Here is a 12,424-nt window from a genome sequence, read left to right as displayed (position 1 = left end):
AGTGCTGATAGCACTTCTGGTTTCCTAACTAGGTAGGAACACTTTCAGAACCTTGGCAGCTGTTGGGCCAATACAATCCCTTACAAAAAAGATTAAACTTTACCTTGCCTTTCAATTTGGTATCTCCATTAAGGTGTTTTTTTTTTTCCAATACAAATAAAAATACTTCAGGCATTCTCAAGTCCCCAAAAAGGGGCTTTCTAGTTACCTCAAACAGACAGATCTCACCCTATCTGGACATATTCTGCAGCCTAAGGCACTGAAGTGAGGGCTACAAGAAGAACCTTTTCCCTTCCAAACTATTTAAGCACATGGTCTACCCATACGTTCCTTTACACAACTACCCATCATTCATAGAAAGAGAGAACACAGAACATACAAGAGCAGCTGCATTCGTACTTGCCCAAGTCTCCCCTACTTCAAAATGGGTCTTTTCTTACCTGATGAAGGTGCCCAAGGAAGGCCTGGGCCTGGGCTGTAGAGATCGCTCCTCCGACAGGCACAGGCTGCTTTTGAAAGTCCAGGCCATTTGTTTGTGTGCCTGGAGAAAAGAGATATTAAGAACTCTGAGCTATTACTTTTATAAAATGGAATAAGAATTAATATTCCTAAATCTCCTGCTATTCTCTTAATACTATGTAGTAAAAAAAAAAACCTCTGAGACAGGGTGAGGAAGCAGTATCTCTTCCAGACTTTGGTAATACAGCATTTGTCAGCTGAACAAAACCAACATCCTATTTTCTTAAGCTTCTACCATCTTACCTACTCTATGTACACTATTACACCATCATTCTTTACCACGGTTTGAGGATCAAATGGGTGCATGCTGCTAAGGTTAAACGTGTTTCCATTCTCCACGCACTTTCTATCCAGCAGCTGAAGACTATCTTCAAGTTCAGAAAGTGGCAAGAACAAGGATCTAAAGACAGGTAAAATAATACTTGATGAAAACAGAAGTACTGTATATACATAGCAGTTATGGGCCCCAGTTTTAAGATACCTCCACATATCCATGAATATTTGTGCTCTCATTACATAAGATAACTCCCTCAGCTTGCTTTTGCTCCCACTCGCTTCCATAAAACTAAAAACATGTAAGTAAAAACTGATTATTTCCCTATATTTGTGTTGTCTTCTTCCTAAATAGCTCAGAAAACACGAAACCCCCAAATAATCTGGTTGTGAGAAGGGGGAAGGAGGGGGAAGAGAACATTTTTTTTCTATAAGAAACTACCACAGAATTACAGAATTCTCTTCTGCCAAGAGGAGCTATAACCACAAACATTTAAGAATCATTCTGTGGGGAGATGATAAAAATCAACATTAGGGATTATCAACAACTGGTTTTGTATGCTGGGTATTACTGCCTACAGAGACTAACAACAAGAAGGGAGACTCTGAGTGTATCAGGCTGCGTGGAATTTCTAGAACAGATGATGCAATCTTAAAAATTGCGTGATTGAAATGAAGTAAAACCAGCTTTAGACTTGCATGTTTACTTTTCATGACAATCAGATTTTATTCAGTGCCTACAGACAGGTCTTCAACTAACTCCTACTTCAAAATTCCTTCAATCATTTACACTTTCCGTCACAAAAATCTAGGTTATCTACTAAGCAAAAGACAGTCACAGTTGTTATTCAGCAACAAGGGCTTGCTATTCCTTAGAAAGATCAGCAAAAGCAAGTAGGCATAAAATTTGATTAGTAAAATACATTATCCAATATTTTACATTGCTATTTTGACCTACAAACAGCTCACACAGATAAAATTTCTAAAGATGGAGTCACTGTTCAATTAAATTGATGGTCAAGCTTTCTAGTACCCACGTAAGGTACACACCTAAGGTGGCCCTTTGATGCATCTTTGGTGGAGATGCTGTGGGGAAGAGTTAGCCTACTCTCAGGTTTTTAGTTCTGTGCTTTGGGCCAGGGTTTAGAGACTTAGGAGACATATGTGCAGCCAAAGATCCACAGACATATTAAAAATACTCAAATTTTAAACTACATAAAATTATTTTGCTTAATGAGTCTAAAATTCCAATCCAAAGGGAATGGAAGGACTATCACTGGTCTGAACTGATTTTGAATGAATGAAACTTGGTTGCATTTATCCCAGCAAAGGTACATAAGGTCTGTTGGAAAGAGCTACAGGAATCTCACCTATTTTCATTCTTTCCAGTAAGCTGCAGAATTCTGTCAATGCAGAAGCCCAAAGGGAGTGGAAAGATGACCGGGTAAATACATAAAAATAATTGCTGACCAAAAGCTACTGTAATGCAATGGAAAAAATCTACCACTTCCATATGTAAGCAGATGTTTTGAATAGTTTTCAACCTATGGTCAGAGACCCCCACGTAGGGAAAAAAAAATACACATAAGAAAACCTACTGTAAGGCAGATATTCTTCATTCCAATTGCAAACTTGTGGGGGTCAAAAAATTACCAGTTTCTGCGAGGACTAGCTGGAAGCCTCACCTTAAATAAATAGGTGAAGCTGTTCTAGTTAACTAACTTCCAAAAAGAGCCTCAAATCATACCATATCAAAAAAGCACTGCTGTGCCTGTGTGCAAAAGAAATGTTCCAGTTCGCACTTCTACTGACTCTTAATATGGAAATTTGAAATGAGTCTCCTAGGGTTGATAGTTTTTAACAAAACAAGTTCCAAGACTGAGCTTAAAATCTCCATGGGTCCAAAAAACCAGTTTAGACAGGTACCAAGAGAAAAAAAAAATTTTTTTGTTTAAATTCAACCTTGAAGGACTCCAACTCCCTCTTCCCACACCTCCCAAAACCAAACTCATAGCACAAAAACCCAAACCACACCTGTTCACTCTCTGTTCTACTTGCATCTTAAGCTTTCTTTGGTATTTGGAAGTACAGTGTCCCTTTCCCTTCGAATGCAGCATAAGTTTTGGAAGGAATGCTACCCAGGTTGCTTGCATTTATCACAGGGTGCCTACGTCTTTTGAAGAACAGCAGGGAGAATGAACTTTGAGTCTAGCATATGAGAGGCCTTGCTCTTAGGGTGCTCATAAGGATGTGACAGCACTCCTGTGGAATCCAAGAAATCTGATCAGGAGACCGGAAAATGGAGCTGTCAGAAGCAGAAGGTCAGCACATTGTGAGGACATGAAAGGACCAGAACGTCACTTCTGCTCAAGGTAAGAGTTAAATGCAAAAACCCACGGTGATTAATAGACATGGCAGATGCAATCACAAGTGTTGTGATTTTAACAATCCCAATTATTTATATGTTTTCCATCTCCATCCCAGCTGCTGTAACCACTAGAGCTGATCTAACAACTCACTGACATCATTATGGACAAGAAGCTGGACATGAGCAGGAAGTGTGCACTTGCAGCCCAGAAGGCCAATCACATCCTGGGATGCATCAAAAGAAGTGTTGCCAGCAGGTCCAGAGAGGTGATTCTGCCACTTTGCTCTGCTCTGGTGAGACCTCACCTGAGTACTGTGTGCAGGTCTGGAGCCTTCAATATAAGAAGGACATGGACCTGATGGAGCGGGTCCAGAGGAGGGCCACTAAAATGATCAGGGGGTTGGAGCACCTCTGCTATGAGGACAGGCTGAGGGAGCTGGGGTTGTTCAGCCTGGAGAAGAGGAGGCTCTGGGGAGACCTAATAGAGGCCTTCCAATTCCTGAGGGGGGCCTACAGGAAGGCTGGGGAGAGTGTTTACAATGGCCTGTAGTGACAGGACGAGGGGCAACGGTTTTAAGCTGAAGAGGAGCAGATTTAGATTGGTGATTAGGAGAAAGTTCTTTACTATGAGGGTGGTGGAACACTGGAACAGATTGCCCAGGGAGGTGGTTGAGGCCCCGTCCCTGGAGATATTCAAGGTGAGGTTCGATAAGGCCCTGGGCAGCCTGGGCTAGTTGGGGGTGTCCCTGCTGACTGTGGGGAGGCCAGACTAGATGACCTTTGGAGGTCCCTTCCGGCCTGGACCATTCTATGATTCTATCAAAGAAACAGGAGTAGGAACCCTCCATCTCCCCTTTCTTCTTGGTTCCAACTCTATTGTCCCTGGCCTGCCCCTTCTGGTAGTTCATGGACGTGGTAGCAAGCCAATTCACCTTTCTAACTGAGTAAAAAAAAAATATTTATGTGAACTGTTCCCTTTTACCTTTGGTCAAGTTAGTTTTCTGCCAGTTATGTGAGATGAATTAACTTACCTTAGGGCCCAGCAAGCAGCAGATAATGCAAAGCAGGGGAGGTCAGAGACATGGTAGTAGGGAAATGAGCCTCCCCTGCCCCAACAAGGTGGTAAGACTGAATCAAGCTGCAGGATGAAATTTTTACTCTTACAGGCCAAGTCCAATGAAACTTAAGAACATTTAAAATCTGGCATAAATTCAGTCATGTGGTTAGCTACTTCACAGAGCTGGTTTGGATGAAGACTAACACTAAGCACAACTTATTTTCAGCCAAATCAAATCTTTGAACCATCTCACTCTCACTCCAGGGAAAGGAACAGAACACTAAGTATGAAGATTGGAATTGTACCTGCAGAGGTACAACGAAGCAAGCAAGATAACACTGCATCTGCAGTCAAGGAGAAGAACGTAGACTCAAAATCCAAGATCATAATCATCAAGCTTTAGTATGAGTTTACAAACAGGTCTGGGTAGATTTGGAGTAAGGTGCAAGAAAGGACCTGGGAAGGGAAGACAAACAAGGAGAAGGACTAACTTGAGTGGGTATCTACACCGTGCTCTGGGAGACATCTTCCAGCACCAGCAGTACATTTCCCCATCTCCCTCTCTGCATGCGTGCATTGAGAGAGATCCCCAACACGCAGGAATTGTTGATTTCTTGTTCACATTCCTAGGAAGGAGTTCAGCATTGATATTTACCCAGAATTTTATCAGTTAAAGAATATTTCATGGCCCCTCTCCCGCTCTCCTATAGACTTTCTCCTTATGGAAACTGGAAAATCTATCTCTGGAAATGAAGCAACACAAACATGAATCCTCAGAATCCTTCCAAATACTACACTTACAAAACTTACTATTTTGATACTATGTCAATGCGTGTCATAATACTACAGTTTCCATAGACATTATAACCTTGCCTTTCATAGTACATTCACACAGCTTTTAAAAAAGAATATGCATTAAACAAACAAAAAATGTTAGAGCTGTTTCGGAAAATTTTATGCTGCAACCTGTAAAAAGGAAACCAAAAGGGTTATCCGTTTACTGTAAGACACTCTTTATTTCTCTCTGTTTTTCCTAGTAGATACTAAGTAGACTGTCCACCCACCACTGAAGGTTGGAAAAGATTTGTGTAATTCTGCAATACTGATGAGCAGTTGATCAATTCATGTTCTTGTGAAAACAGCCATCTAACAAATCTTGTACTCAGACTTTTTTCGTTGTTGTTTTTAATTAATATGAAAGATGGGTTGCTTTTTCAGATGGTTAAAAGTAGAGTCCAGTTAGCACAAAAACTGTAAAAGTTAGAATCTGTTTCAGACATTCTATTGTGACCAACGTATTCAGGGGACTTTATTACGTTCTCAAAATAGTCAAGAGTCAGAAACACAAGCCCCGAATTTGTTAACTTCCATGAAACTTAGCTGTTAGCTTAGAGAATCACTGATGTTAAGTCATCTTTACCAGCGGCAACTGTACTTTTTTCTTCCTCAGAACAGTAGCTCTGCCAAACATGAATTCCATGCCCTACACTGATTTCTCCTAAAATTTTCAAATTGCATCAGCTCACTACAGTTTAAAACAGGAATGACCCAAACAAACATCTACTGAAGTTCAAAAGATAAACTAGTGGTGCTTACACAGCAGGCTCAAGTGATTTACAAATGTCACTGGAAAATAGGCCATGACAGAAAGTTACAAAAATTAGAACTCTTGAGTGTTTATAAAAATTATCTTCACGTATTTTGCTTTAGAGCCTATGCTCCCCAGATAATCAATGGCACTTCCAGTTCCTTAGCATCCAAGTCAAAAGCTGACTTCTTTTCACAAAGTATGCATAGAGCTAGAACCATAATGTAAGTACCCTGACCAGAAGCCTAAAATCACATTCTGTGATTATTTCTTTCAGGGTTTAACATCTGCCAGTTGTCTAATGCAACTGATGCTTGGAGCCCCCAGAGAACATCACAAATGCCGTTAATCACTACCTCCAGTAGTTTATGAGCACTATATTTAAAAACAAAACAATAACTGCAGAACCAAGGGTCCTCAAAAAATCTAGATTATTTTAGTTTGCATCATTTTAAAAGTCAGGAAACAAAGTGGAAAGGAGGGACTGGGAACATGTAGACTACAGAAGCAATGTTTGCAAATAGTACAAACACCATTAAGAGTCAAACTTTTGTGATAACTAATCTTAGTATTAGAGTATAAAAAACACAGATGTTGTATCCTCTTTTGTGATGAAAGCACCTACTTGCAGCTTTACGACCCATCAATTTCTTTATACTATGACCAACGCCTTCACACTGGTGAAGTATTTGCCTAGGAGATCAGAGTCAGGGTTCTGCTGAAGCAGATGCAATACTTCTGTGATAATGGACTACCTTTGAATAAACCAAGTTCTCCTCTTTAACAGCTCGGTTTAGGTGGAACTGCTACCTAAAGCTGCACTTAGTGAAGCGCATTGGGAATGCACTCTTTGGAGAAATACACAGGATAGTGTCATCATACAGAGCAGGAAGTCTGAATTTTCTCAGTTTACACACACACCATCCAGCTACAAGGATTCTAGAGGAAATATTTAAAACCATTGTTCTCTTGATGCTATTTATGAAGTATTTACAGACCACGTTTTTTGAAATAATGTTTTATATCATCCTAAACCAGTATTAAATATTTAATAAATAATTTTTTTTTACACAAAAAGAATTTATACTTCTCCTATTACAAATACAATGGAAATTATAAAAACTGAGGCGCCACTAACAAAACACACATTAATAAGTGAACAGAATTCCTTTTGACTGACCCCATGCATTGGCAGAAAACATCCAGCCTCTCGGATCAGTATCAGGAACATTCAGTCACTCTTAGCTGAATTAAAGCCTTACACAAAGAATGAGGAGACAGCAACATAAAATGAAATAAATTGTTAATTTCATCACAACTCCAGAGTTTAATTTTAAACTCTTATTATTGAACCAAGAGGAGGAAAAATAATTTTCCTCATACGAAGTAACAAGACTTCTCTCAAAGCAACAAGAACAAGTTCCTTCTCATTACAATTTTCTCTTTCCAAATGCTACCCTGAGCTCAGAGAAGACTGACTCAGGTTAACCTATTTATTTTCCATTCTGAATTGTCACTTCTTTTGCTTCCAAAATGAACATTAAATTACCTCCACAAAGGTAATTAAAGCATAAGATAGCATGATTAAGTTATAGGGGCTTGACAAGCTTCTTCAATGGCTTGGAACTTGGCCACATTTTATGGATGTGCCACATTGGCCCTGAGACAAAGGCTATTTTTCCCCAGCCAAATTTCAAGGTTCTATTCTAACACACAAAGTAAATACAGAAAAGCTAGCTAACTTTTTTTTTTTCTTTTAAATACTGAGAAACAGTGCTTTCTCCCTTTGCCTTGTTCTTGAGGACTGTTATGAGAGCTTGAATGAAATCCAAAATGAAAACAAGATCAGCCCGTGGCCCACATCTGCCAGGGAAAATTTCAACCCAAAAATAAACGACGATGTTAGAGGTGCCGAAGGTATATTCTGCCAGGAAAAAAATGTGACTACTTACTGTGAGCTAGTGCCACCAGACCTTCCATAATATCAGAAACATTACAGATAGACAAAGTGGGGAAGGGGAATCTCACATACGAAGTGTGGGTGGTACTCTGATACAGTAGGTGTGAATAATGCCCTGCATACAGTAGAGTTAATGACAAGAGAAAAGTGTTCCCAAGTCTCTGAAAACCGTAAAGTGTGTGTGTTTTCGTTTGTTTTTCTAAATCCTGTAAACTGGTAAATAAACTTGGCTTTTCATATCCATTCAGTTCCACCAGAAAATATCCATGGACTGATTCATCATTTCTTACCTGTGTTCCCATCTCCGCTATCCATTGATGGTTTACTGGTTTCTGACGGATTGTTCATTCTTGAGTCTGCATTAAAACAGAAATAAAGATAAACTAATACAGCAATAAAACCCCAAATCTATTCATGCTTTCTTGTCTAAGACAAGTGCAGAACATCAGGAATTTGATATGTGCTTTACCTTAATTCACATTATAACACAAATATGTTATAAATGAATGATCAGAAGCAGAATACATAAATATTGTTTCCAAATTTTGTATGTCATTATCCCCATACGTGAAAACATGGTGTTAAGGGAATAAGAGACAGCATGCAGGAGGGCTGGTAAGTAGGAAGAGATAGGTAGGAACTTAATTTTCAGTACAATAAAAGTCACAGAATCAAAAAGGGGTCAGGGTAGGGGGAGGAACAATGACTACATCAAGATTCAAAAACATTAAGTCTGACCACCATAGCCTACATTACTCTTGTGTTGTTTCCCCCCCACCAAGAGAAAGGAAATTCAGTCACCATAATTTAATAGGTGCCATTCTTCTAATACTGCATTTTTATTTTACAGGAATGTCACTGATATTAAGCTATTCTATATATCCTATATATTAATGCAAACCCATATAAATATAAAATAATTCCTCTTTCCTCTCCCTCTGGATGAATCTATTGAAAAGCCTGCTCTTGGTTTCAAAGCTTGTCAGCTGAATACAGTGCAATGCAGAGGGCCTCTCCAGATGGCAGACAGAGAATATAGTTTCCTTATATAGGAATCTATACAGATGTTCTGTGTACAGCATCAGCTCTCCAGCTTATTACCTCCTCATTCCTTGCTACCAACCTCAGTGTGCCACATTATCACAAACCAAAATTACAAAAAGAATCTCAAGACAGACCAGTTCATAAAGTGACCCGTAAGCAAATCCTTAAGCACACTCTTCCATTCCCATACCCAGTTAAATGCAAGTTCAATGAGCTCAAAACGAACCCTTTACTCCAGGATATTGTCTTGCTAGGTGCTTAAAAGGTTATCTGTGTCATATACTTTCATCAAAGCAGTGATTTCCAAAATACCAATGGGCTGAAGAAGAATACAGTAACAGCATTATCTTTCCCCCAGATACCTCCAAGAATGCCCAGACACCTCATTGCTTGGCAGTCTATGAGAGTCGGAAATGAGAAGCCAGACTATTGTCCCGTCCCATCACCCTGGGCTACTGCCCAGGGAGACCAGTGCCACCCTCAGGCTATCAGAACCAGGGGCAACAGCCGCAGAGGAACAGAAGCACAAGCCAAGGAGGAACGAGGCTGGTGGACAGGGCCTGAATGAAGACAGGAGTCATAATGAAGCCTGGCTGGGAGTGCAGGGTGGGAAGAGGAGGGAACTAGTTAGAAATGCAGCCCGTGTGAGAGAAAAGATGAGAGACATCAACCTTGGAGAAACTCCAATAAGCAGTTAGGAAACACAATTTAAGATGCATAAATATTTTTAAAACAAATTTAACTTTCCCCATAAACAACTGCTGCAGTTGAACCCAGTAGGGCCTAGAAAACCCAGAGGACTGTAGCAAACAGAAATCTTCTGTCAACAAGTTAACTCAACCTCTCCAGAGCCCCAACCCTTCTCAGAAAGCTCCTATGCCTATGATTAAATCTTTCAAATGTCAGCCACATGTAAAAGATTTGAACTATCAATGTTACTCTTCGTATAGAGGCAGACGTGTTAAACTGGCTTTTGAAAGGGCGAGTGAGCGAGGAGAAACTTTCCAGCTGAGCACTGCTGGCCCACACTTCAACAAAAGGCTGCAAGTTTTGCCCCATTTTTCACAACCTCTTTCTAGCAGATTCAAGCTATGACTTGGTAGGTTAGTTAGATTTTCATAGTCTTGAAAGGTAGAGCTCTTCTAAGGTTGCAGATACAGAACCTATTGCTTCCCAGCTCCTTATTTAGTCATTTTCCACATTTGGATAGCATGATCCACACTCTAGAAACAGAACATGGGTTCCTCTGATGGCACAGAAACATTTGTTGTTGATGTACCCCTCCTTGCTGATAGATCGTGTGTAAAATAAATACAAAGTATGTTTCTATCTAGAAGTTGCATGTACCTTAAATTGAGTTTACTGTTGTGGCAACAGCACAATTACTTAAAGTGATTATTGGCAACACTCATTTGATAAAGAGCATCAGTTCATTCCTTGACGCACAGATGGCTACTGAAATTAGTTTAAGTTCAGAGAACACCAAAAGGGAGACTTCACTTTGGACACAAACATGAAGAGTCCTCAACCAACAGGAAAATGAGCAAATAGAGCTTAGAAGTCCTGTAGACTGGTTTTAGAAACTCGGCTAACTCATGGGACTACTGGACGTAGACTGTGTTTTTTAAGCCCAGGGCACAAGGATCATCTGAACTCGTGATAGCACTGACCACAGAAAGGAGGAGTACAGGCTGAGAAGATCGTCTCTCAATAGCAAGGGATCCGTTTACTGAACCACTTCAGAAAGCTCTTGTAAGAAAAAAAAAATTAAAAAATCAGAGAAACTCCTGTGCTAATTTGTTGCAGAAACTGAAATATTAGAGCTACCGGGCAGGATACTAATGCTGGAATAAACAAACTAAACATGGAGTGGGGGACACAACTGCCCTGTGCAAGAACTCCAAGCAATGTAGCGACTGTTCCCTCCGTATAAGGATGCAACAAATCTTCCCGCATGACCAGTAAGTTTATTCAGGACAAAGTTATAACCATACAGACTTCTTTTCATAAAGTAACCAATACATGTTTTTCTTTCAGGCTTTGCTGGAAAATAAAACCTTTTAAAAACATTTTCAGTGTTTCCTAGTACTAGACATCCGCATAAAGTTTACCCAACTACCACAAGCATGTGTAAATGAAGACTGCTTTATTGTAAAGATTCATCCCTAACAAAGACCTCAAACATTGCAATTGCAAAAAAACAATTTGGATGAAGAACCATCTTTCTGGTACTGCTCAGGTTCAAACGAAGGATAGCATCCATTATTTCACCAGCTGACTATTTCTTGTTCAATCTGTGGGCCTTCTGCATGTAAAGCATCAAGAACAATGCCGCTATTTCCATTGCAAATGGTATGACATACATCTGAAGCACAAAACTGCTACCATCAAAACAGACACATAACCGCAGGATACTAAACCTACGGATTCATTATACGTCAAATAAAAAGATTATTAGGTTTATACATGCCCATACAATTTCTGCTTTAAAGTTAAAAGAATAAACAAATGAAGTGGGCTAAAAAAACCCCAAACCATAATGCCTTCACCTTTTCTTTTTCCTTTAGATCTTACCCGGGTTTTAAATAAAGGCCCTGGGCTACAACTTCTGCCAACATTATCTAAAAACAAACTCCACAGAAGGAAGGATCGAAAGCAGCAGGTGCATGACTGAAATCAAACTCTCAGGAGCGAATGCATTCAGTACTGCTACTCTGCTAGCAGGGCTGAGGGTGTCGCAAGGCAGTGCTGTGCCAGGCTTTCACACACCCTCAGCAGCATTATATTTCAAAAGGTATTCAGAAGAAAGAAGTAGCAGACGCTGGACCAACCTGGAGTATTAGGGACTGTACATAGCTAGTAAAACACAGGTAATCTCAACACGGAACATATCATTAACTGTTCCCTTTCTCCCATTGAAGTGAAACTGCCTCATACTCCCATCAGCACCACCAAAAATGATTCATTGATGCATATGGCAAAAACCAAAGTTCAATGCGAGTGAAAATATGCCAAGAATTCTCTAGAAATTAATTTTTTAAAAGCCACTTCATATTCAGAAACAAATATTCAGATGTCTGCTTTAAAATCTACCATCCAAAAGTATATTCTCTTACTTTGACATGTAAGTTCATGTAAGAACTTATATATAAGGGAATCAAAAGAATAAGAAAAAAATCCATACGTCGAGCTTTGGGGAAAGAGTCTTGAAAATAAACAAAACCTATTGTAAAATTGGGATGATCCATTATTGTAAATAACCGTGAAAGACATGAAGAAGAAATTATGGCATGTCTGTCGTGGAGTCCTAATGGAATCTCAGCACAGGAAATACATTACCCCAGTAACCTTAGGCACAGCTTCCAACGGTATCAATGGCAACCACTGTGCCCTCCACCTTATTTTCTATTACGCATGAAGAACCTTGCTATTTCATTAAAAATACACAGACATCATATACATTCTGCTGGGGAATGGCTCAATACAGCTACTACATTCTTTGAGACTGGGACTGTTTCTCATTTATTTTAACGCTTTAAAATTCATAACACACATATACGCAAGTCAAATCCAGTGTTTGTTAGAAGCCAAATGCTTCTCAGATTGAAATCCTAA

The 12,424-nt window shown here is 39.6% G+C and overlaps 1 protein-coding gene across 8 annotated transcripts in view; it reads right to left on the bottom strand.

The window, feature by feature from the left end:
- POU2F1 (POU class 2 homeobox 1) overlaps positions 1 to 8,119 on the bottom strand; it is a 51,566-nt gene extending 43,447 nt beyond the window's left edge. For all 8 annotated transcript variants that reach the window (XM_014947314.1, XM_014947313.1, XM_014947310.1 and 5 more), the window contains exons 1-2: positions 8,056 to 8,119; positions 441 to 541 (exon numbers count right to left, since the gene is read on the bottom strand). In XM_014947314.1, the coding sequence (XP_014802800.1) occupies positions 441 to 541; positions 8,056 to 8,113 (159 nt within the window). In that variant the 5' untranslated portion in view covers positions 8,114 to 8,119. The remainder of the gene's footprint in view (positions 1 to 440; positions 542 to 8,055) is intronic.
- Positions 8,120 to 12,424: the final 4,305 nt, after the last annotated feature.

The sequence above is a fragment of the Calidris pugnax genome, unplaced genomic scaffold (assembly GCF_001431845.1).
Source record: "Calidris pugnax isolate Ruff unplaced genomic scaffold, ASM143184v1 scaffold95, whole genome shotgun sequence".
NCBI classification, from domain to species: domain Eukaryota; kingdom Metazoa; phylum Chordata; class Aves; order Charadriiformes; family Scolopacidae; genus Calidris; species Calidris pugnax.
Note: the sequence above shows the minus strand (reverse complement) of the source record. Positions and strands in the feature narration are given on the sequence as shown.